The sequence below is a fragment of the Salmo trutta genome, chromosome 3, assembly GCF_901001165.1.
Source record: "Salmo trutta chromosome 3, fSalTru1.1, whole genome shotgun sequence".
Classification (NCBI taxonomy): domain Eukaryota; kingdom Metazoa; phylum Chordata; class Actinopteri; order Salmoniformes; family Salmonidae; genus Salmo; species Salmo trutta.
Genome location: NC_042959.1, coordinates 33840347 through 33866004, shown reverse-complemented (window position 1 = coordinate 33866004; position 25658 = coordinate 33840347). Strand labels below are relative to the sequence as shown.

Here is a 25658-nt window from a genome sequence, read left to right as displayed (position 1 = left end):
TATGGGAGGAGACTCCACTGACTGACAACACTGGACAGAAATCATTTCACTGATCAACAGCGGCCCTCAGAGTCCAAAACATGAAGAAAAAAAAATGTACAGCTGTGTAGAAATTATTCAACATTGTCCAGCATTATTTTCTTTCCAAAATGTCACCATTAGAAGCACTGTGGTATGTGCATGAACAATCTAAATACATGCCATGTCCAATTACTAAAATAAGACCAACAGGGAACATAGCCTAATCATTTGATACAGGAACATGAGACTATATCCTCTAAGCCCGAGACTTGATCCTGCATAAAACTTTTCCATGGAACAACCGTCCAAACCACGACAGAAAAATACAGCAAAATACCTGCATTGAGAGATTTTTGGTTGGTATAGGACTAACCCTAAACACAGATGAAAATGTATAGTGACACCTGATCAATTTAGACAGCAGTTGGAAAAGGTAAAGCAAACACCGCGTGAAAGAAGTGGCGCTGTCCATACAGTGTGGTTCTGAAATGGCAACTCAACGCTACATCCTTACTATTGTAGCACTTGATATTCTTGTTCAGTTCGAAGTCAGTCCCTACCAACTCAGCAGGCAAACACAAGCCAAATCTAACAGTAAAACGCGTAGTAGCTGATATAAGTTTAACCCTACAGAGATGAGCAGAAAGGGAGCCAAACGAGTAAATTAGCCATGCACCAGAGCACAATAGTTGAAAAAAAGACACGTTCCAGAAATGTATTCCAAAACAATGTGCTAAATTAGAAAATGTCCAATAAACTCACCTCTAGTGGGGAGTCTGGTTCATCCAGGATGTTCTGTTCACTCTGCATCCGCTGCTTCGTCCCTGTAGAACTGGGGTCCATTATCAGTACGTTCTGACTACAGGGTCTGGTGAACTGACAGTCACTCTTTCTGGAGTCAGTCGTCCTGCACACCTCGTAATTGTACACGTGCTGTAGAGTTCCTGTCCCCAAAGTGTCTGCGTAACGCGGTGGATAATACGGAATAACCGGGAGGTTGGAATGATAGAGGATGCGAGACTGTCTCCATCTGTATATTTTCACTGATATAATAACCACTAAACATGTGATGAACAGAAATGAGACTACAGCCAAAGCCAAGACTAAGTAAAAAGTCAGGTTGTCGTTGTACTCCTTGTCGTGCGTAAAGTCAGTGAACTCCGAGAGCACTTCAGGGAAGCTGTCCGCCACCGCCACGTTAACATTGACTGTAGCTGAACGAGAGGGCTGCCCGTTGTCCTCCACTACAACAGTGAGCCTTTGTTTCACAGCATCTTTATCATTGACTTGTCGTATGGTTCTTATTTCTCCATTCTGTAAGCCCACTTCAAACAGCGCCCTGTCTGTCGCTTTCTGCAGTTTATACGAGAGCCAGGCATTCTGTCCAGAGTCCACATCAACAGACACCACTTTAGTAACAAGATAACCCACATCTGCTGAACGAGGCACCATTTCAGCCACCAGAGAGCTGCTAGTCTGGACTGGATACAGAACCTGAGGCGCGTTGTCGTTCTGGTCCTGGATCATTATTTTCACAGTCACATTGCTACTGAGAGGAGGAGAGCCTCCATCCTGCGCCTTAACCACGAGTTTAAGCTGTTTTATTTGTTCATAATCAAAGGAGCGCACCGCATGTAAAACTCCTGTTTCAGAGTTAATTGATATATAAGTAGAGACTGGAGTTCCACTGATCTGCGTGTCCTCCAACAGGTACGATATTCTCGCGTTCTGATTCCAGTCAGAGTCCCGCGCGCTGACAGTAAATATGGACATTCCAGGAGAGTTATTCTCTGTGACGAAAGCAGAGTAGGGACCTTCATCGAACAATGGAGCATTGTCATTTACATCAGAGATTTTAAGGTGTAAAGTCCTGGTGCTAGAGAGAGGAGGCGAACCAGAATCTGTAGCTGTTATGGTTATGTTGTATTCTGGTGTTATTTCTCTGTCAAAACCTATATCTGAGATCAAATTGTAATAACTAGTTAAGGATGATTTTATCTTGAACGGGAGGTTAGTATCTATAGAGCATGTAATCTGTCCGTTTTTCTCTCAATCAGCATCTTTGACGTTAATAACGGCTACCGTAGTTCCAGGAGGAGCATCTTCAGACACAGGGCTGGAGAAAGACATGACGTTTATAACTGGTGCGTTGTCATTAACATCAATAACTTCAATGACAACTTTACTAGAGTCTGTTAAACCTCCCTGGTCTTTAGCTTCAACTCTAACCTCGTATTTCTTATCTTTCTCATAATCGACCTGTCCCGAAACAGATATGATTCCTGTTTTCTCGTCTATTATGAAAATATCAGCAATGCTCCCCTTCAACTTCGAAAAGCTATATGTGATTTGTCCATTTGTGCCTCTGTCTGCATCACTGGCGTTCACGGTGGTAATATAGGTGTCTTTTGGAGCGTTTTCCATCACAGTAGCCCTGTACACTGACTGGTTAAACACAGGCGCATTGTCATTGGCATCTAGGACAGTGATCTCTATATTTACTGAGCCAGATCTCTGTGGATTTCCACCGTCTACAGCGATTAGCTTTAGAGAGAGACGAGGATGCTCCTCTCTGTCTAACGGTTTCTGGAGGACCATCTCTGCATATTTACTACCGTCTGGATTCGCATGCTGTTTTAGAATGAAATTATCATTGTGAGTTAAAACGTAATTCTGTAGGGCGTTGAGTCCGACATCAGGGTCCTCTGCACTTTCCAACAGAAATCGCGACCCAACCGTAGCCGATTCGCTGATTTCAAAATGTATATATTTATTTGGAAAAGCAGGAGCATGATCATTTACATCTAATATTTCTACAGTAATACGATGCAGCTCAATCGGATTTTCTAGAATGATTTCGAAGCTGAAGCTACACGGTGTGACGTCGCCACATAGCTGCTCTCGGTCTATTCTCTCGCTCACGACTAGAATCCCTTTCTCTGTCTTAAGCTCTGTGTACTGAATGCTTTCTCCCGTCACGATACGAGCCCTGCCCGCTCGGAGCCGTTTCAAATCTAACCCCAGGTCTTGAGCTACGTTACCGATAACAGAGCCTTTCTTCATCTCCTCCGGAATGGAATACCGGATTTGTCCACTGACAACATGACTAAAATACAGGACAAAAATCAGTACTTGCCACCGTAGTCCACACAAACGCCATTTTAGGCATTTAGGTTGAAGGAATCCTTCAAATGCCATCGCTAACAAATAATAAATCCAACACGAATATTCCTTATACTGGATCCAGAGAAACGGTGAGGAAATAAGTAGATGTTTCGCTTTAACCTAGCCTCTTTTCACTATATATTTCTTATATGTTGATCAGAGCGAGGGTGTCTGTGTCGCGCCCCGCCTCGTATGAAGCGTAGAGAGCTTTTCCCTCTCCTCTGCTAGAGCGCAGTGATATGGGAGTTAACTCCACTGACTGACAACACTGGACAGAAATTATTTCACTGATCAACAGCGGCCCTCAGAGTCTCAAACCTGAACACCAGATTTTATTTGAACATGCAAAACCGTCCATACATTATTTTAAACACTGGACAGTATTATTTGATTTCTAAAATAATTCAAAATCATATTGTCTTTACACTTCTTTTTCTGGAATCTAAATAAATGCAGGTTTCATCTCTACAATGCTTGACTAACAAATGAAGCAAATTACTATTTTGTAGCCTACTAAAATTGTCACTATCCCATCAACATCTTATTGGATCATGCGTAAAAGAATATTCCACAACCGTACAAACCACGACTGAATACAACAAACCAACATCGATGTAGGATGAAAGTAACATGCTTCGTAAAGGCTCAAATCTATAGAGACATTTGTTCAATAGACAGAGGTATAAGAACAAGGGAGCGAAGAGCACAGTACGTGAGAGCGAGGCAGTCGCTGTATAAAGCCGCTGTCCGCAAAGGGTGGTGCTGAAACGAGATGAATGCGCTACAGAGTAACAAATAGGCCTACATCACAGGCAAGTTTGGTCAGTTCGAAATACATTTCTAGAAGCTCTGCAGACACACAACACGAGCCTAAACCTTTTCATAGGTAACAACAAAAAATACACAATCCTTGATTTACCGCTATAATATTGCAAAGACTGAGAGCAACCCCAACCTCTGAGATACCGAAAAAAAGATTCAAGCACCAGAAGAGAATAGTTTGAAATGGAAAATGGGCACATTGTTAAGATGTACTCCAACAACATGAGCGACGTTATTTAAAATCCAATAGACTCACCTCTAATGGAGAGTCTGGTTCATCCAGGATGTTCTTTTCGTTCTGCATCCGCTGCATCGTCCCTGTAGAACTGGGGTCCATTATCAGTACGTTCTGACTACAGGGTCTGGTGAACTGACAGTCACTCTTTCTGGAGTCAGTCGTCCTGCACACCTCGTAATTGTACACGGGCTGTAGAGTTCCTGTACCCAAAGTGTCTGCGTAACGCGGTGGATAATACGGAATAACCGGGAGGTTGGAATGATAGAGGATGCGAGACTGTCTCCATCTGTATATTTTCACTGATATAATAACCACTAAACATGTGATGAACAGAAATGAGACTACAGCCAAAGCCAAGACTAAGTAAAAAGTCAGGTTGTCGTTGTACTCCTTGTCGTGCGTAAAGTCAGTGAACTCCGAGAGCACTTCAGGGAAGCTGTCCGCCACCGCCACGTTAACATTGACTGTAGCTGAACGAGAGGGCTGCCCGTTGTCCTCCACTACAACAGTGAGCCTTTGTTTCACAGCATCTTTATCATTGACTTGGCGTATGGTTCTTATTTCTCCATTCTGTAATCCCACTTCAAACAGCGCCCTGTCTGTCGCTTTCTGCAGTTTATACGAGAGCCAGGCATTCTGTCCAGAGTCCACATCAACAGCCACCACTTTAGTAACAAGATAGCCAACATCTGCTGAACGAGGTACCATTTCAGCCACCAGAGAGCTGCTAGTCTGGACTGGGTACAGAACCTGAGGCGCGTTGTCGTTCTGGTCCTGGATCATTATTTTCACAGTCACATTGCTACTGAGAGGAGGAGAGCCTCCATCCTGCGCCTTAACCACGAGTTTAAGCTGTTTAATTTGTTCATAATCAAAGGAGCGCACCGCATGTAAAACTCCTGTTTCAGAGTTAATTGATATATAAGTAGAGACTGGAGTCCCACTGATCTGCGTGTCCTCCAACAGGTACGATATTCTCGCGTTCTGATTCCAATCAGAGTCCCGCGCGCTGACAGTAAATATGGACATTCCAGGAGAGTTATTCTCTGTGACGTAAGCAGAGTAGGGACCTTTATCGAACAATGGAGCATTATCATTTACATCAGAGATTCTAAGGTGTAAAGTCCTGGCGCTAGAGAGAGGAGGCGAACCAGAATCTGTAGCTGTTATGGTTATGTTGTATTCTGGTGTTGTTTCTCTGTCAAAACCTATATCTGAGATCAAATTGTAATAACTAGTTAAGGATGATTTTATCTTGAACGGGAGGTTAGTATCTATTGAGCATGTAATCTGTCCGTTTTTCTCTGAATCAGCGTCTTTGACGTTAATAACTGCTACCGTAGTTCCAGGAGGAGCATCTTCAGACACAGGGCTGGAGAAAGACATGACGTTTATAACTGGTGCGTTGTCATTAACATCAATAACTTCAATTACAACTTTACTAGAGTCTGTTAAACCTCCCTGGTCTTTAGCCTCTACCCTAACCTCGTATTTCGTATCTTTCTCATAATCTATCTGGCCTGAAACAGAAATAGAACCGGTCGACATATCAATGGTAAATATATCAACTATATTCCCTTTCAACTTTGAAAAATAGTAGGAAATATGTACATTTGATCCACTGTCTGCATCGCTGGCATTCACCGTTGTAATATAAGTTCCTTTTGGAGCGTTTTCCATCACAGTAGCCCTGTACACTGACTGGTTAAACACAGGCGCATTGTCATTTACATCTAGGACAGTGATCTCTATATTTACTGAGCCAGATCTCTGCGGATTTCCACCGTCAACAGCGATTAGCTTTAGAGAGAGACGAGGATGCTCCTCTCTGTCTAACGGTTTCTGGAGAACCATCTCAGCGTACTTACTACCATCTGGATTCGTATGTTGCTTTAGAACAAAGTTATGGTTGGGAGTTAAAATATAATTTTGTAGGGCGTTAAGTGTTACATCGGGATCCACTGCACTCTCTAGCAGAAATCTCGCGCCGACAGTAGCTGACTCGCTAATTTCAAATTGTACTTCTTTTATGGGAAATGCAGGAGCATGGTCATTTACATCTAGAATTTCCACTGTAATACGATGCAGCTCGATGGGATTTTCTAGAATCATTTCGAAGCTGAAGCTACACGGTGTGACGTCGCCACAGAGCTTCTCTCGGTCTATTCTCTCACTCACGACTAGAATCCCTTTGTCTGTCTTCAGCTCTGTGTACTGAACGCTTTCTCCGGTCACGATACGAGCCCTGCCCGCTCGTAGCCTTTTCAAATCTAACCCCAGGTCTTGAGCTACGTTACCGATAAGAGAGCCTGTCTTCATCTCCTCCGGAATGGAATACCGGATTTGTCCACTGGTAATATGAATGAAATACAGAAGAAAAATCAGTACTTGCCACCGTAGTCCACACAAACGCCATTTTAGGCATTTAGGTTGAAGAAATCCTTCAAATGCCATCGCTAACAAATAATAAATCCACCACGAATATTCCTTATACTGGATCCAGAGAAACGGTGAGGAAATAAGTAGATGTTTCGCTTTAACCTAGCCTCTTTTCACTATATCTTTCTTATATGTTGATCAGAGCGAGTGTGTCTGTGTCGCGCCCCGCCTCGTATGAAGCGTAGAGAGTTTTTCCCTCTCCTCTGGTGGAGCGCAGTGATATGGGAGGGGTCTCCACTGACTGACAACACTGGACAGAAATTATTTCACTGATCAACAGCGGCCCTCAGAGTCTCAAACATGAACACCGCATGACACTTGAACATGTAAAACTGTTCAGAAATGATTAAACACGTACAGTATTTTTTCTCTACAAAAAAAACGTATATAAATCATACTGTCTTAACACTTCACGTTCTGCAATCGAAATAAATACGTTTCATCTTTACAATTATATGAAAAAAAATAAAAATACCGAATATTTTATAGCCTACCAAAAAATTCCAACACCCCATCAACTTCAGAATGGATCGTGCGAAAAAGAGGATTCCACAACCGTCCAAACTACGACACAACACTACAAACCAAAACTAATAGGGCCTATGTTGAAAGTAATATGATTCGTAAATGCTAAACTCTATAGCGACATTTGTCCAATAGACTGATGTAAGAACCAGGAATAATACACTCCGTGAGAGAGCGAAGCAGCCCCCTTCTGCAATAAAGACAGGAGGGTCGCTGTCCTCACAGGGGGGTTCTGAAACTGCATTACAGCGCTACAGAATGACCAATATATCACAAGCACATCTGCTCAGTTCGAAATACATTTCAACAAGCTCAGCAGACATACAACTCAGCAGACATACAACACGAGCCAAAACCTTTTCGTAGGTATATAAATAAATACATTATCCTTGAAATTAACACTGTAATATTGCGAAGAGAGAGCAACCCAACCTCTGAGATACAGACAAAGTGTCAGGCACCAGATGAAAATAGTTGCAAATATAAAATACATTATATTTTTAAGATGTACTCCCAAAAAAAGGTACTTTGTTAAAATCCAATAAACTCACCTCTATTGGTGAGTCTGGTTCATCCAGGATGTTCTGTTCACTCTGCATCCGCTGCATCGTCCCTGTAGAACTGGGGTCCATTATCAGTACGTTCTGACTACAGGGTCTGGTGAACTGACAGTCACTCTTTCTGGAGTCAGTCGTCCTGCACACCTCGTAATTGTACACGTGCTGTAGAGTTCCTGTCCCCAAAGTGTCTGCGTAACGCGGTGGATAATACGGAATAACCGGGAGGTTGGAATGATAGAGGATGCGAGACTGTCTCCATCTGTATATTTTCACTGATATAATAACCACTAAACACGTGATGAACAGAAATGAGACTACAGCCAAAGCCAAGACTAAGTAAAAAGTCAGGTTGTCATTGTACTCCTTGTCGTGCGTAAAGTCAGTGAACTCGGAGAGCACTTCAGGGAAGCTGTCCGCCACCGCCACGTTAACATTGACTGTAGCTGAACGAGAGGGCTGCCCGTTGTCCTCCACTACAACAGTGAGCCTTTGTTTCACAGCATCTTTATCAGTGACTTGGCGTATAGTTCTTATTTCTCCATTCTGTAATCCCACTTCAAACAGCGCCCTGTCTGTCGCTTTCTGCAGTTTATACGAGAGCCAGGCATTCTGTCCAGAGTCCACATCAACAGCCACCACTTTAGTAACAAGATAGCCCACATCTGCTGAACGAGGCACCATTTCAGCCACCAGAGAGCTGCTAGTCTGGACTGGGTACAGAACCTGAGGCGCGTTGTCGTTCTGGTCCTGGATCATTATTTTCACAGTCACATTGCTACTGAGAGGAGGGGAGCCTCCATCTTGCGCCTTAACCACGAGTTTAAGCTGTTTTATTTGTTCATAATCAAAGGAGCGCACCGCATGTAAAACTCCTGTTTCAGAGTTAATTGATATATAAGTAGAGACTGGAGCTCCACTGATCTGCGTGTCCTCCAACAGGTACGATATTCTCGCGTTCTGATTCCAGTCAGAGTCCCGCGCGCTGACAGTAAATATGGACATTCCAGGAGAGTTATTCTCTGTGACGTAAGCAGAGTAGGGACCTTTATCGAACAATGGAGCATTATCATTTACATCAGATATTCTAAGGTGTAAAGTCCTGGCGCTAGAGAGAGGAGGCGAACCACAATCTGTCGCTGTAACTGTTATGTTGTATTCTGGAGTCGTTTCTCGGTCAAAACCTTTATCAGAGATCAAATTGTAATAACTTGTTATCGACGATTTTATCTTGAATGGGAGGTTAGTATCTACAGAGCATGTAATCTGTCCGTTCCTCTCTGAATCAGCGTCTTTTACATTTATAACGGCTATTGTAGTTCCAGGAGGAGCATCTTCAGACACAGGGCTGGAGAAAGACATGACGTTTATAACTGGTGCGTTGTCATTAACATCAATAACTTCAATGACAATTTGGCTGGTGTCTGTGAATCCGCCCTGGTCTTTAGCTTCTACTCTAATATCATATTTCTTATCTTTTTCAAAATCGATATGCCCCAAAACGGATATGATTCCTATATCCTTATCTATGACAAATATATCCGCTATGCTACCCTTCAATTTTGAAAAACTGTATGTTATTTGTCCATTTGAACCACTGTCTGCATCGCTGGCATTCACGGTGGTGATATAGGTTCCTTTTGGTGCGTTTTCCATCACAGCAGCCCTGTACACTGACTGGTTAAACACAGGCGCATTATCATTGACATCTAGGACAGTGATCTCTATATTTACTGAGCCAGATCTCTGCGGATTTCCACCGTCAACAGCGATTAGCTTTAAAGAGAGACGAGGATGCTCCTCTCTGTCTAACGGTTTCTGGAGAACCATCTCAGCGTACTTACTACCATCTGGATTGGCAAGTTGTTTTAAAACAAAATTGTCATTTGGTGTTAATACATACTTCTGTAAATCATTAACGCCTACGTCGGGGTCCTCTGCGCTCTCTAATATAAAGCGCGCACCTATAGTGGCTGACTCACTTATTTCTAATTTTAAGTCACTATTTTGGAAGGTGGGGGCATGATCATTCACATCAATAATTTCCACAACAACACGATGCAGTTCAATAGGGTTTTCTAGAATCATTTCGAAGCTGAAGCTACACGGTGTGACGTCGCCACAAAGCTGCTCTCGGTCTATTCTCTCACTCACGACTAGAATCCCTTTGTCTGTCTTCAGCTCTGTGTACTGAACGCTTTCTCCGGTCACGATACGGGCCCTGCCCTCTCGGAGCCGTTTCAAATCTAACCCCAGGTCTTGAGCTACGTTACCGATAAGAGAGCCTTTCTTCATCTCCTCCGGAATGGAATACCGGATTTGGCCTCTGACAATATGATTGAGATACAGAAGAAAAATAAGTACTTGCCACCGCTGTCCACACAAACGCCATGTTTTAGGTTGAAGATGTCCTTTAAATTCCATAGCCAACAAAGAATAAAATCCACAAGTAAATGTCTTATTGTGTATTCTCAAAAATTGTGAGCAAATACCATTCGATGTTTCGTTTCAATCCAGACTATATTCGCTGCCCTTTTTTGAATCGATGAATCAAAACGAGTGTGCCTATCTCGGTCGCGCCCCGCTTCGTATGAAGCGCAGAGTCTCTCCGTCTCCGGTGGTCGAGCGCAGTGATAGGGGAGGGGACTACACTTAACAACGGACAGAAATGATTTCACCGATCAACAGCGGCCCTCAGAGTCCAAAACATGAACATCATAAGACACTTGAACATCTAAAACCGTTCAGAAGTGATTAAACACTGGACACCATTATTTTCTTTCCAAAAGAATCTATATCCGAATCACTAGCTAAACACTTCACTTTCTGCAATCGAAATCAATGCAAGGTTCATCATTACAATGCTATGACCAACAAAGGGGGGGGGGGGAAACTACCATTTTAATGCCTACCAAAAAATGACACCATTTCATCAACCTCATATTGGACAGGGGTAATAAAGTCAATATAACAGCCGTCCAAACCGTGACTCAACGCTACAAACCATAACCTATGTATGTTCACAGTAAAATGATTGGTAAATGCTCAAAAGTGTCGTGACATTATAGAAAGAGGTAAGAACCAGGGCTAATACGCTGTACACAGTGTGAGAGAGCGAAGCCGCCCTCTGCTGCTATGACGACAGAAGTGTCACTGTCCATAAAGGCTGGTGCTGAAACCGCATTACAGCGCGACCGAATGACCAATATATCACACGCACTTCTGCTCAGTTCGAAATACATTTCTACAAGCTCAGCAGACATACAACACGAGCCTAAACCTTTTCATAGGTAACAAAAAAAAACAACAGAATACATGATTTACCGCGATAAAATTACAAAGAGAGAGCAACCCAACCAATGAGAAACCGACAAAGAGTAAGACACCCGGAGGAAATAGTTCGTCATTTAAAAGGGCAAATTGTAAATATGTAACTACTCAAACAAAATGTACTTCCTTATTTAAATGGCAATAGACTCACCTCTAATGGAGAGTCTGGTTCATCCAGGATGTTCTTTTCGTTCTGCATCCGCTGCATCGTCCCTGTAGAACTGGGGTCCATTATCAGTACGTTCTGACTACAGGGTCTGGCGAACTGACAGTCACTCTTTCTGGAGTCAGTCGTCCTGCACACCTCGTAATTGTACACGTGCTGTAGAGTTCCTGTCCCCAAAGTGTCTGCGTAACGCGGTGGATAATACGGAATAACCGGGAGGTTGGAATGATAGAGGATGCGAGACTGTCTCCATCTGTATATTTTCACTGATATAATAACCACTAAACATGTGATGAACAGAAATGAGACTACAGCCAAAGCCAAGACTAAGTAAAGAGTCAGGTTGTCGTTGTACTCCTTGTCGTGCGTAAAGTCAGTGAACTCCGAGAGCACTTCAGGGAAGCTGTCCGCCACCGCCACGTTAACATTGACTGTAGCTGAACGAGAGGGCTGCCCGTTGTCCTCCACTACAACAGTGAGCCTTTGTTTCACAGCATCTTTATCATTGACTTGGCGTATAGTTCTTATTTCTCCATTCTGTAAGCCCACTTCAAACAGCGCCCTGTCTGTCGCTTTCTGCAGTTTATACGAGAGCCAGGCATTCTGTCCAGAGTCCACATCAACAGCCACCACTTTAGTAACAAGATAGCCCACATCTGCTGAACGAGGCACCATTTCAGCCACCAGAGAGCTGCTAGTCTGGACTGGGTACAGAACCTGAGGCGCGTTGTCGTTCTGGTCTTGAATTAATATGTTGACAGTCACATTGCTACTGAGAGGAGGAGAGCCTCCATCTTGCGCCTTAACCACGAGTTTAAGCTGTTTAATTTGTTCATAATCAAAGGAGCGCACCGCATGTAAAACTCCTGTTTCAGAGTTAATTGATATATAAGTAGAGACTGGAGTTCCACTGATCTGCGTGTCCTCCAACAGGTACGATATTCTCGCGTTCTGATTCCAATCAGAGTCCCGCGCGCTGACAGTAAATATGGACATTCCAGGAGAGTTATTCTCTGTGACGTAAGCAGAGTAGGGACCTTTATCGAACAATGGAGCATTATCATTTACATCAGAGATTCTAAGGTGTAAAGTCCTGGCGCTGGAGAGAGGAGGCGAACCAGAATCTGTAGCTGTTATGGTTATGTTGTATTCGGGCACCGCTTCTCGGTCAAAAATCGAATCTGTTATAACATTGTAGTAATTAGCCATTGAGGATTTGATCTTAAATGGAAGGTTAGTATCTATAGAGCATGTAATCTGTCCATTTCTCTCTGAATCATTATCTTTAACATTTATAATAGCAATAGTGGTGCCAGGAGGAGCATCTTCAGACACAGGGCTGGAGAAAGACATGACGTTTATAACTGGTGCGTTGTCATTAACATCAATAACTTCAATGACAACTTTACTCGAGTCTGTTAAACCTCCCTGGTCTTTAGCTTCAACTCTAACTTCATATTTCTTATCTTTCTCGAAATCTATCTGACCCGAAACAGATATGATTCCTGAGTTTTGATCTATGACAAACATATCCTCTATACTACCCTTCAACTTCGAAAAACTGAATGTTATTTGTCCGTTTGTGTCGCGGTCTGCGTCACTGGCATTCACGGTTGTGATATATGTCCCTTTTGGAGCGTTTTCCATCACAGCAGCCCTGTACACTGACTGGTTAAACACAGGCGCATTGTCATTGGCATCTAGGACAGTGATCTCTATATTTACTGAGCCAGATCTCTGCGGATTTCCACCGTCTACAGCGATTAGCTTTAGAGAGAGACGAGGATGCTCCTCTCTGTCTAACGGTTTCTGAAGAATCATCTCAGCGTATTTACTACCGTCTGGATTCGCATGTTGCTTGAGAATGAAATTATCGTTCGGAGTCAAAATGTAATTCTGTAGGGCGTTGAGCCCTACATCATTGTCCTCTGCACTTTCTAATAGAAATCGTGATCCAACGGTAGCCGATTCGCTGATTTCAAAATGTATATATTTATTTGGAAAAGCAGGAGCATGATCATTTACATCTAGAATCTCCACAGTAATACGATGGAGCTCCATCGGATTTTCTAGAATCATTTCGAAGCTAAAGCTACACGGTGTGACGTCACCACAAAGCTGCTCTCGGTCTATTCTCTCGCTCACGACTAGAATCCCTTTGTCTGTCTTCAGCTCTGTGTACTGAACGCTTTCTCCCGTCACGATACGAGCCCTGCCCGCTCGGAGCCGTTTCAAATCTAACCCCAGGTCTTGAGCTACGTTACCGATAAGAGAGCCTTTCTTCATCTCCTCCGGAATGGAATACCGGATTTGTCCACAGACAACATGACTTAGATACAGGAGAAAAATGTGTACTTGCCACTGCAGCCCACACAAACGCCATGTTGTAGGTTGACGGAATCCTTTAAATTCCATAGCCAACAAAGAATAACATCCACACGAATATTTCTTATACGATATCCTCAAAAATGGTGAGCAAATACTATTCGATGTTTCGTTCCAATCCAGCCTATTTTCCCTGTCCTTTTCTTATCTCTGGATCAAAACGAGTGTCAGTCTCTCCGTCTCCTCTGCTAGAGCGCAGTAATATGGGAGGGGACTCCACTGACTGACAACTCAGGACAGAAATTATTTCACTGATCAACAGCGGCCCTCAGAGTCTAAAACATGAACATCATAAGACACTTGGACATCTAAAACCGTTCAGAAGTGATTAAACACTGGACAGCATTATTTTCTTTCCAAAATAATCTATATCCGAATCACTAGCTAAACACTTCACTTTTTCAATATAAATATATGGAAGGTTCATCACTACAAAGCTTGACCAACAAAGGAAAGAAACTTCCATGTTATAACCTGGGGGGGGGGGAAGCATCCTAACCCATTAACTATCAGATTGGATCGTGCGTAAAAACAAGTCAACGGAACACCCATCCAAACCATGACTCAATACAACAAAGCAATACCGATGTATGTTGACAGTAATATGCTTGGTAAACGCTACAATCTATAGCGACATGATAGACTAAGGTAAGATCCAGGGATATCACAGTGTGAGAGAGTGAAGAAGCGGTCTGCTGCTATAAAGACGTGGGTTCTTGTCCATACACGGAGGTGGTGAAACGGCATGACAGCGCTACAGAACGATCAACATCTCACAAGCACTTTATGCTCTGTTCGAAATAGGTTACATTTATAAAAACTCAGCAGACATACAACAGCAACATAAACCTTTCTATATGTTAGCAAAAATAAATACATAACGCTTGTTTTACCCCTATTAAATTACAACGAGAGAGTAACCCAATCTCTGAGTTACCGATAAAAAAGAACACCGGGGAAAATAGTTCAACGTGTAAAATGAAGGAATATTGTAAAGACGTACTCAAACAACATGAGCTACTTCGTTTGAATTCCAATAAACTCACCTCTATTGGGGAGTCTGGTTCATCCAGGATGTTCTTTTCGTTCTGCATCCGCTGCATCGTCCCTGTAGAACTGGGGTCCATTATCAGTACGTTCTGACTACAGGGTCTGGTGAACTGACAGTCACTCTTTCTGGAGTCAGTCGTCCTGCACACCTCGTAATTGTACACGTGCTGTAGAGTTCCTGTCCCCAAAGTGTCTGCGTAACGCGGTGGATAATACGGAATAACCGGGAGGTTGGAATGATAGAGGATGCGAGACTGTCTCCATCTGTATATTTTCACTGATATAATAACCACTAAACATGTGATGAACAGAAATGAGACTACAGCCAAAGCCAAGACTAAGTAAAGAGTCAGGTTGTCGTTGTACTCCTTGTCGTGCGTAAAGTCAGTGAACTCCGAGAGCACTTCAGGGAAGCTGTCCGCCACCGCCACGTTAACATTGACTGTAGCTGAACGAGAGGGCTGCCCGTTGTCCTCCACTACAACAGTGAGCCTTTGTTTCACAGCATCTTTATCATTGACTTGGCGTATAGTTCTTATTTCTCCATTCTGTAAGCCCACTTCAAACAGCGCCCTGTCTGTCGCTTTCTGCAGTTTATACGAGAGCCAGGCATTCTGTCCAGAGTCCACATCAACAGCCACCACTTTAGTAACAAGATAGCCAACATCTGCTGAACGAGGTACCATTTCAGCCACCAGAGAGCTGCTAGTCTGGACTGGGTACAGAACCTGAGGCGCGTTGTCGTTCTGGTCCTGGATCATTATTTTCACAGTCACATTGCTACTGAGAGGAGGGGAGCCTCCATCTTGAGCTTTGATATACATCTCAAATGATTTAGTTTGCTCATAATCGAAGGAGCGCACCGCCTGGATGACACCCGTCTCTGCATTAACGGAGATGTAAGACGATATTGGATTCCCATTTAATTGAGATTCTATGAGCAGGTAGGACACACGTGCATTTTGACCCCAATCTAAGTCGTGGGCCCTCACCGAAAACACTGAGACCCCCGGAGAGTTGTTTTCCATTACATTAGCAGTGTATAAACTCAGCTCAAAAACGGGCGCGTTGTCATTAACATCTGAGATTCTCAGTGTGATTGTTTTACTCGCCGAGAGGGGCGGGGTGCCCTCATCTACCGCTGTGAATGTGATGTTATATTCGACATTGCGCTCTCTGTCTAAAACACCATCTGTGACAAGGGTGTAATAGCTCTTTAAAGACGACTGGATGGCAAACGGGATCTTAGTATTTATCGAACAATCTACCTTTCCGTTTTTATCAGAATCTATGTCTTTGACATGTATTATAGCCACGGTAGTGCCACTACTCGCATCCTCGGAGACTGGACTAGAGAATGACGTCAGTGTAATCAAGGGGACATTGTCGTTCACATCAATAACGTCAATTATTACTTTTGTGGAAGCACTTTGTCCTCCTTGGTCTTTGGCTTGTACGCCAAGTTCGTAGTGTTTATTTTTTTCATAATCAATTGGTCCACTGACTGTTATGTCGCCTGTATTTTCATGCAACGCAAAAAGCTCTGCGAAGTTATTAGACATGCGCGTAAAATAGTAAGTAACTTGACCGTATGAGCCTTCGTCTCTGTCTGTTGCGCGGATGGTTGTCACTAAAGTTCCTTTAAGCGCATTTTCTGTTACTGTTGACTTGAAATGAGGTTGTGTAAAAACAGGGACATTATCATTGGCATCAAGTACCGATATTTGTATTTTAAGTGTCCCCGATCTCTGCGATTCACCGCCATCCACAGCCGTCAAAGTCAGAGGCAGTTTATCATTTTCCTCTCGGTCTAAAGGTGCATACAGATACATCTCCACATATTTACTGCCGTCGGGACCCGTCCGGATTTTAATGTTGAAATTATCGGTAGGATGCAATGTGTAGCCTTGAAGCGCGTTGATACCAACGTCGGGATCTGTCGCACTCTCCTGCAATATCTGTGTCCCCGGTAGAGCAGACTCAGAGATATCTAATTGGATTTCCTTTTCGTTAAAAAAGGGGGCATTGTCGTTAACATCTAGTATTTCTACTAGAATACTATGCAGCTGCATCGGATTCATCATAATCATCTCGAAGCTCAAGCTGCAGGGCGATGTCTGCCCGCAAAGCTGCTCCCTGTCTATCCTCTCTCCCACGACCAGGGTCCCTTTGTCTACATCCAGCCTGATATACTCACTGCTGTCGCCACTAACAATGCGAGCGCCTCCCGATTTCATTTGTTTGGCGTTCATTCCTAAATCCTCCGCCACATTTCCAACAAACGAGCCCTTTCTCATCTCCTCTGGAATCGAATAACGAATCTGCCCGAGAATCATCTGGAAAAGGCTAACAAGAATAAAGGCCTGTACTTGCCGTTTGAGACAGCGCCCATTTCTGGCAGAAGCCGTCGCGTCAAACCAAAGCACCGAAATCCACATGATCCAATAAGACCACACAAGCAGTATACAAATGCGATGAAACACTGCTGGTCGATGTTGACGGTCTTAGAATCCAACAATGTGAAAGCTGGCGTCGATAAAACAGAACACTGAGAAAAGGAGACTCAAGAGGGCATTCGTGATGGTCCCTCAATCACTGACAAAATGAGAGAATATGAGCGGTACAGAGGAAGTAAAGCAGTATTTAAATCGACTAAAGTTTGCTTTTAAGACCAACAGCGGCCCTCGGAGTCCACAATAGGAATAGGTAGCAGGCAGTCACTCAATGTAAAGACCTGAGAAACGCATGCATATTCTCTCAAAGTTATGAATCACAAACCGACTTTCAAATATTATAAATTAAAAAGGTTATTTGCATGAGGAGAAAGAACAAAGGGATAGATGATGTAGAAAGCATACACCACTTATCAAATTTTCCTACAAACCTGAGGCACAAAATGCCACATGACACCCTTTATCAAAGGAAGTTTTATGACATTTCAACATTCACTGATGTTTTCCTAGGACACAATTGGACATATTGAGATGTATTCCAACGCAATTTGCTATAATTTAAACTAGTTTAACTCACCTCTATTGGGGAGTCTGGTTCATCCAGGATGTTCTGTTCACTCTGCATCCGCTGCATCGTCCCTGTAGAACTGGGGTCCATTATCAGTACGTTCTGACTACAGGGTCTGGCGAACTGACAGTCACTCTTTCTGGAGTCAGTCGTCCTGCACACCTCGTAATTGTACACGTGCTGTAGAGTTCCTGTCCCCAAAGTGTCTGCGTAACGCGGTGGATAATACGGAATAACCGGGAGGTTGGAATGATAGAGGATGCGAGACTGTCTCCATCTGTATATTTTCACTGATATAATAACCACTAAACACGTGATGAACAGAAATGAGACTACAGCCAAAGCCAAGACTAAGTAAAGAGTCAGGTTGTCATTGTACTCCTTGTCGTGCGTAAAGTCAGTGAACTCCGAGAGCACTTCAGGGAAGCTGTCCGCCACCGCCACGTTAACATTGACTGTAGCTGAACGAGAGGGCTGCCCGTTGTCCTCCACTACAACAGTGAGCCTTTGTTTCACAGTATCTTTATCATTGACTTGGCGTATAGTTCTTATTTCTCCATTCTGTAAGCCCACTTCAAACAGCGCCCTGTCTGTCGCTTTCTGCAGTTTATACGAGAGCCAGGCATTCTGTCCAGAGTCCACATCAACAGCCACCACTTTAGTAACAAGATAGCCCACATCTGCTGAACGAGGCACCATTTCAGCCACCAGAGAGCTGCTAGTCTGGACTGGGTACAGAACCTGAGGCGCATTGTCGTTCTGGTCCTGGACCAAAATTCTAACAGCCACCACTGAACTGAGAGGGGGAGACCCTACATCACGTGCAGTGACGTTGAAGTCAAACGACTTGATTTGTTCGTAATCGAATGACCTAACAGCATGGATGGCACCATTTTCTGAGTTTACTGAGACGAGAGAGGACACAGCCGACCCGTGAACCTGTTTATCATCAAGGAAGTAGGAGACACGAGCATTTTGGCCCCAATCAGCATCATCTGCCCTCACTGAGAATATCGAAAACCCTGGCGAGTTGTTTTCCTGAATAGATTTACTATATTCAGGTTGAACAAACGTGGGTGGGTTGTCGTTGACATCCGATACTTTAACTGTTATGTTTTTACTGCTAGAGAGAGGCGGAGAGCCTTCATCTGAAACTGTAATAGTGACGTTATACTCAGACACCGTTTCTCTATCCAAAGGACTTTCGGTGACTATTGTATAATAATCAGTTAACGATGACTCTATTTTGAATGGGATGTCTGCATTAATAGAGCACAGAACGACACCGTTACCATCCGAGTCTGCGTCCTCTACATTAACAACAGCTACAGTGGTTCCAAGGGGAGAATCCTCGGGAATCGAATGAGAAAACGACATGAGCTGTATTGTGGGTACATTGTCGTTTTCATCGGTAATTTGTAGAACTACTTTACACGTATCGGCAAGACCCCAGTGGTCTTTTGCCTGCACATTTAATTGATAATTGTTTGTCTTTTCAAAATCTACTTCGGCTACCAATGTAATTTCTCCAGTGGTAACGTTCAGCTCAAACAGTTCTTTAGCTTCTTTGGAGACATGAGCCATAGCAAAAGTTACTTCTCCGTTTATTCCTTTATCTGCGTCATTTGCACTGACGGTGGTTATCAAAGTCCCCTTCGGAGAGCTCTCTTTAACGTCTGCTTTATAAACTGCTTGACCACACACTGGTGCATTGTCGTTAGCGTCCAGCACTGTAACATGGATGCGGACAGTGCCAGACCTCTGAGGCTCGCCTCCGTCTGTAGCTATAAGCACCAACGAGAGGGTCTCCTGCTTCTCTCTGTCCAGGGAGTGTTGTAAAATCATCTCGATGTATTTACCACCGTTGGATAGGCTGTGTACCTCTAATTGGAAATGATCTGTCGGTTTGAGATAGTAATTTTGTATACCGTTAACGCCAACGTCTGGGTCGACGGCGCTCTCCAGAGAAAAGCGCGTACCTGACACGGCAGATTCACTGATTTCCAAACTGATTTCATCCTTTGGAAATGATGGTGTATTATCGTTAATGTCGCGAACCTCGACTGTAACCCGATATAACTGAATGGGGTTTTCTACAATAAGCTCAAAGCTGAAGCTACACGGGGTAGTCTGTCCGCATAGCTCCTCTCGGTCGATTCGCTCTTTAACAACGATAATCCCTTTGTCTCGGTTAAGATCTACATACTGTCGAGTTCCTCTGGTTATAATACGAGCTTTACCGGACACTAGCCTCTTCACCTCCAAGCCTAAATCTCTACCAATGTTTCCAACGATCGACCCCTCTGCCTGCTCCTCGGGTATGGTATAGCGTGCCTGTCCAGTCACGGAATCTAGGGCGCATAGACAAAGAAGGAAAAACAGTACTTGCCATCCGCCTCTGCGGCCTGTCGAACACCAATCACCCATTCCACCGAAAAAAACAGATAACTGATATATTTACTCCTTTAATGATACAATATGGCTCGTCTGTATATCCAGAAATGATGAAAAAACGAGTGTATTTCAGAAAGAAACGACTGAAAATAATCCGTGCGACGTTTATGCCAAGAGCTCTCTGTCCGTTTCAGAAGGTCTATCTGCGTCTGTCAGTGAGAGAGAGAGAATATAGGAGGGCCCCACTGCGCTTCTCAGAGACAGAATTAACGTCTCGAGTGTATCACTGATCAACAGCGGCACTCAGAGTCCAAACACGGCAAACGCAATGCAGAAACACACAAATCCACGTTTCACATGCACCAAAACGTCAATAGGTATTCAATACCGCACAGCCCAGGGAAATTAAGATTTGATAACAAAACAAAGTGTTGGAAACTACAGTATTTCTAAAGTGCTTCAGGAAAAAGACAAAATAATGAATTGGAAAAAAACGAGTCATATCAACTCAGAATATGTAGGGTTATTGTAAATGCACTAGAAGCACCGCATGATAAGCAATGGTCTGTTGGTCCAGCACAAGCGCCGTGGACAGCGACAGGACGACTGATCAAAAGTCAAAGAGAAACCCCAGCTCAACGACAATATTTTCGTTTCCAAGCCACATATACAAAATAACCTCCACATACCATTTTCCTCATAAATACCTGGCCTGTTTTTATTTTTTGTTTGTAAGGAAAAAAATTATAATAAGTACAATGGTGATTGTAATGTAAAAATGGAAGACCAATATTTTTTTTTTTGTTGACTGATTGTGTACCTTGTACAAGAAAAAAAACAACTTGGAAAAAACTGTATTAGTACGTCGGCTTTCATTTCAATCGCTAACTACCAATGCAAGTCTTTATCTACTACCTAGATGCTTGAAAAAACGGTATGCTATGTAGGGTAACCATTTTTATACATGAAGTAGGCCTACATCACACAAAAAGAACACTTGCTCAATAGACAGCTGAAAAGAGGCAAAGTATACACTGTATGAGTGAGCGGAGCAGGCCACTTGTTCGCTGTCAAGACAAAAATAGGCGCAGCCCACGCAGTGTGGTGCTGAAACAGCTACAGCACTTAGCCTTTGCTCGGTTGGAAATAATTGGAAAAAGCAAACACATCATCTTTAAAAATGCCATTTAAAAGGTTAAAGCTACTGAGAAAATGAGCCCCGAGGCTTCAGGCGAAGATAGTTGAAAATGGTATTTAAACTGCAAATAAACTCACCTCTAGTGGTGAGTCTGGTTCATCCAGGATGTTCTGTTCACTCTGCATCCGCTGCATCGTCCCTGTAGAACTGGGGTCCATTATCAGTACGTTCTGACTACAGGGTCTGGTGAACTGACAGTCACTCTTTCTGGAGTCAGTCGTCCTGCACACCTCGTAATTGTACACGGGCTGTAGAGTTCCTGTCCCCAAAGTGTCTGCGTAACGCGGTGGATAATACGGAATAACCGGGAGGTTGGAATGATAGAGGATGCGAGACTGTCTCCATCTGTATATTTTCACTGATATAATAACCACTAAACACGTGATGAACAGAAATGAGACTACAGCCAAAGCCAAGACTAAGTAAAAAGTCAGGTTGTCGTTGTACTCCTTGTCGTGCGTAAAGTCAGTGAACTCCGAGAGCACTTCAGGGAAGCTGTCCGCCACCGCCACGTTAACATTGACTGTAGCTGAACGAGAGGGCTGCCCGTTGTCCTCCACTACAACAGTGAGCCTTTGTTTCACAGTATCTTTATCATTGACTTGGCGTATAGTTCTTATTTCTCCATTCTGTAAGCCCACTTCAAACAGCGCCCTGTCTGTCGCTTTCTGCAGTTTATACGAGAGCCAGGCATTCTGTCCAGAGTCCACATCAACAGCCACCACTTTAGTAACAAGATAGCCCACATCTGCTGAACGAGGCACCATTTCAGCCACCAGAGAGCTGCTAGTCTGGACTGGATACAGAACCTGAGGCGCGTTGTCGTTCTGATCTTGTACGTAAATGAGAACAGTAGTATTACTACTAAGGGGTGGGGAGCCGCCATCTTGCGCTTTGATTAGTATTTTGAACTCTTTAACCTGCTCATAGTCAAGTGAACGCACTGAGTGAATGACACCTTTCTCGGAGTTAATTGAAAAGTAGGTGGAAATTGGGTTTCCGTTTAGCTCACTGTCAATTAGATAATAAGAGATGCGTGAGTTTTGGCCCCTGTCTGGATCCGTTGCTTGGATCGCAAGCACAGAAACGCCGGGAGAATTGTTTTCCACGACGTGCGTACTATACACACTTTGACTAAAGGCTGGTGCGTTATCATTAACATCACTGATGTCTAAAACAACCGTTTTCATGCTTGATAACGGCGGCAAACCTTCATCAGTGGCAGTGAGGGTGATGTTGTAGCGAGACACTTTCTCTCGGTCTAAGCTCTTCTCAGTTACCAACGTGTAGTAGTTTCTAAGCGAGGTCTTTATCTTAAATGGGAGGTTTTCGTCGACTCTTAAACGCACTTGTCCATTTCGACCAGCATCTACATCCTGGACACTTATCAATGCCACAACTGTGCCAGGAATACTATCCTCTGGGATTTTACCAGAAAATGAGGTCATGGTTATGATTGGACTATTATCGTTAATGTCTACAATCTCAATGACCAGTTTACTCGCGCCCGTCAGACCCCAAGGATCTTTAGCTTGAAGGTTCATTTCGTAATTCTGAACCGTTTCGTAATCTAGGTGACCAGTGAGCTTTATCTCCCCAGTATGTGGATCTATATGGAACAAAGGTGGCGTACCATCCTCCATATGCGTAAATGAATACGTCACATTTCCATTATACCCTTGGTCTGCATCGATGGCACTTACTTGGGCTACGACTGTGCTTCCCAACGCGTTTTCTACAACAGTGACTTTGTACAAAGACTCTGTGAACACAGGCGCATTGTCATTTGCATCCAGAACAGTGATGTGTATCTTAACGGTTCCAGACCTCTGTGGGTCCCCGCCATCGGCTGCAGTTAATATCAGGGAGTGTTCGCTCTGTTTTTCACGGTCCAGTCCAGACTGCAACACCATTTCTGCGTATTTACTTCCATCCGCTCTACTGTGTTGCTTGAGCACAAAATGATCGGTTGGTTTAACTGTGTAGCTTTGCAGCGAGTTCATACCCACGTCAGGGTCAGCGGCTCCGTCTAATAAGAAAACAGTCCCAATCGGCGAAGACTCCCCAATTTCCAGATGAATGTCCTTTTTTGAAAACACAGGTGCGTTGTCGTTTATGTCTTCAATTTCGATGGTGATCGAATATAATTCAAGTGGGCTTTCAAGAATCATTTCCAAACTGAAGCTACACGGAGATTTCTGGCCACATAATTTCTCCCTGTCAATCCTTTCCTTAACAACCAGATGTCCTTTGTTCTGATTCAGCTCTACATACTGGCTATTGCCGTCTATAACTAACCGCGCCCGGCCTGAAATCAGCCTCTTTACGTCCAAACCCAGGTCTTTCGCCACATCTCCGACAAACAAGCCCTTTCTCATTTCCTCTGGTACAGAATATCGAATTTGTCCATTCACCGCACTCAGTACGCAGACAAGCAAAATGGAGACTCGCACTTGCCATCTCAAACCCCAGACGGCGCTATTCAAAGCCTCTCCAGCGCTCATCCTCCTAAAAATATCCAGAACGTTACCCAAAAACTGGGAAATATATAATGCGATCCAAAACTCACATACAACAGAAAAGCTCATTTTAGAGATCTACTTTGCTCAAGAAGATATTGTTGTACTCCGTTAAAACGGCTTCGATGGTTCTGTGCGCAACGATCCTTCCTTGGTCTTGTCACTGACGCACAGTTGCCTTGTAGCAGCAGTTATATGTGCCTGATGCCGAGATAGGTCTCTTGGACAACAGCACCACTCAGAGTGAGTGTGCAGAACGACATCATAACCCTCTATTGAAATGATTAACCAATGAATGATTACCCCACCAAACGTTGTCTCGTTCATCATGAAACAGAACGTCTCGAGTCAAGGGAGCAGCACCTCCGGGTTATGATCAGAAGTGAGTGCTGTCTCAAAACCTATGTACACACAGCCCTGAACGTGTCTAACGGGACACTAAATAGGAGCTATCAGATGATATTTCTGTTACCAACACATCTCAAACATTTTACATTGACTTGTCGGGAGTAAAACAGCAGCTTTATGAAGTCATTTGTCAAGTGGGTTAGAGATTGGATATCACAGTGCCATGACATGGTAATGCTGGGTTGATAGTAAATAACCACCACAGGAGGGCAATAAACAGCCATAGTTTATACTACTGATGTATATGTACACTGACACTATGTACACTGACTGAGTGGACAGAATATTAGGAACAGACTGACCAGGTGAAAGCTACAATCTGTTTTAGATCTCGGCACTACAAATTTACAGTGAGCACAAACACTCCACCCTCCCTCCCTCAGAAATGGTTTGTATGTTCCACACGAACACGCTTGTATGTACAACGAAACATAGCCACAGGTCTAAAAATCCATAGCAAACAACAATTTGCCAATGAAGTTCACACACACAAAAGAAATATAGTATGGATGAAAATAAAAGCGACCTTCTTATTCTCTCTCTCTCTCTCTCTCTCTCTCTCTCTCTCTCTCTCTCTCTCTCTCTCTCTCTCTCTCTCTCTCTCTCTCTCTCTCTCTCTCTCTCTCTCTCTCTCTCTCTCTCTCTCTCTCTCTCTCTCTCTCTCTCTCTCTCTCTCTCTCTCTCTCTCTCTCTCTCTCTCTCTCTCCCTCCCTCCCTCCCTCCCCCCGATATGTGTGGTTCAGTAGTCATCCCTGTATGAATCTGAAATATGATTCATGATCCAATCTGATAAGTCCAGTGACCTACATCTGAGATGAGAGAACAATCATTCGGCAGAAAGAGGGCCAGTTCAACACTCCACTATTGACATAGAAATCACACTAATACTGCCTTCTAATCTCAACGCTACCACAGAGATTTGTGTGTATCCACAAGGTTGATCAGCTTAATGACATAATACAGAACATTAACAGACAAGTACAGCACAAGGCAAATGCATTTAAAATGAGAATACACGCTTTCCTACATATATGCCTTCATAATCATGTGATTCATAGACGCTACTGAATGCAAGTTTCATTAGGTAAAATGCAACATTCATGAACATGCCTAAATAACCAGGCCTTGAATATTGAGCCTTGTCACAGTCTACCCCCCATGAAGGGTTAGGTAAGGTAAAGTGTTAGGGGTTGCAGGATTTGGACCTGCTCATGAAATCAGATGGAGGTTTTACACTCCAGAATCAGATGGGAGTTTCACCTAAGGTCCCTTGGCTCCAGCTGAGGCTTTCACATCAGCCACTGCGATCAGAGTCAATCAATCAATCAATCAATCAATCAAATGTATTTATAAAGCCCTTTTTACAACAGCAGATTTCACAAAGTGCTGAACAGAAACCCAGCCTAAAACCCCAAACAGC

At 43.6% G+C, this 25658-nt stretch overlaps 6 protein-coding genes across 8 annotated transcripts in view; all 6 read right to left on the bottom strand.

The window, feature by feature from the left end:
• LOC115173703 (protocadherin gamma-C5) overlaps positions 1 to 25658 on the bottom strand; it is a 182767-nt gene that overhangs the window by 124168 nt on the left and 32941 nt on the right. Inside the window, exon 1 of one of the 3 annotated variants that reach the window (XM_029732107.1) lies at positions 4265 to 7103. The exons of the other annotated variants lie outside the window; for them this stretch is intronic. Coding sequence (XP_029587967.1) covers positions 4265 to 6700 — 2436 coding nt within the window. The 5' untranslated portion in view covers positions 6701 to 7103. Of the gene's footprint in view, positions 1 to 4264; positions 7104 to 25658 lie in introns of those variants that run through there. 3 annotated transcript variants of the gene reach the window in all.
• LOC115173817 (protocadherin gamma-C3-like) lies at positions 1330 to 3315 on the bottom strand. Its single transcript, XM_029732253.1, has one exon. It carries the CDS (start codon positions 3217 to 3219, stop codon positions 2071 to 2073), a length of 1149 nt encoding a protein of 382 aa, XP_029588113.1. The 5' UTR covers positions 3220 to 3315; the 3' UTR covers positions 1330 to 2070.
• LOC115163787 (protocadherin gamma-A11-like) lies at positions 6813 to 10335 on the bottom strand. Its single transcript, XM_029715959.1, has 2 exons — positions 7762 to 10335; positions 6813 to 6935 (listed from the first exon to the last, which is right to left on the bottom strand). Exons 1-2 carry the CDS (start codon positions 10189 to 10191, stop codon positions 6813 to 6815), a joined length of 2553 nt encoding a protein of 850 aa, XP_029571819.1. The 5' UTR covers positions 10192 to 10335.
• LOC115173798 (protocadherin gamma-A3-like) lies at positions 11131 to 13795 on the bottom strand. The gene has a single exon (XM_029732212.1). The coding sequence runs from the start codon at positions 13676 to 13678 to the stop codon at positions 11225 to 11227; it is 2454 nt and encodes an 817-aa protein (XP_029588072.1). The 5' UTR covers positions 13679 to 13795; the 3' UTR covers positions 11131 to 11224.
• Positions 13897 to 17272, bottom strand: LOC115163781 (protocadherin gamma-A2-like). The gene is made up of 2 exons (XM_029715949.1): positions 14695 to 17272; positions 13897 to 13923 (listed from the first exon to the last, which is right to left on the bottom strand). The coding sequence occupies exons 1-2, from the start codon at positions 17134 to 17136 to the stop codon at positions 13897 to 13899; spliced, it is 2469 nt and encodes an 822-aa protein (XP_029571809.1). The 5' UTR covers positions 17137 to 17272.
• LOC115163770 (protocadherin beta-16-like) lies at positions 17720 to 23978 on the bottom strand. Its single transcript, XM_029715938.1, has 3 exons — positions 21389 to 23978; positions 19792 to 20053; positions 17720 to 18504 (listed from the first exon to the last, which is right to left on the bottom strand). The coding sequence occupies exons 1-3, from the start codon at positions 23897 to 23899 to the stop codon at positions 17720 to 17722; spliced, it is 3558 nt and encodes a 1185-aa protein (XP_029571798.1). The 5' UTR covers positions 23900 to 23978.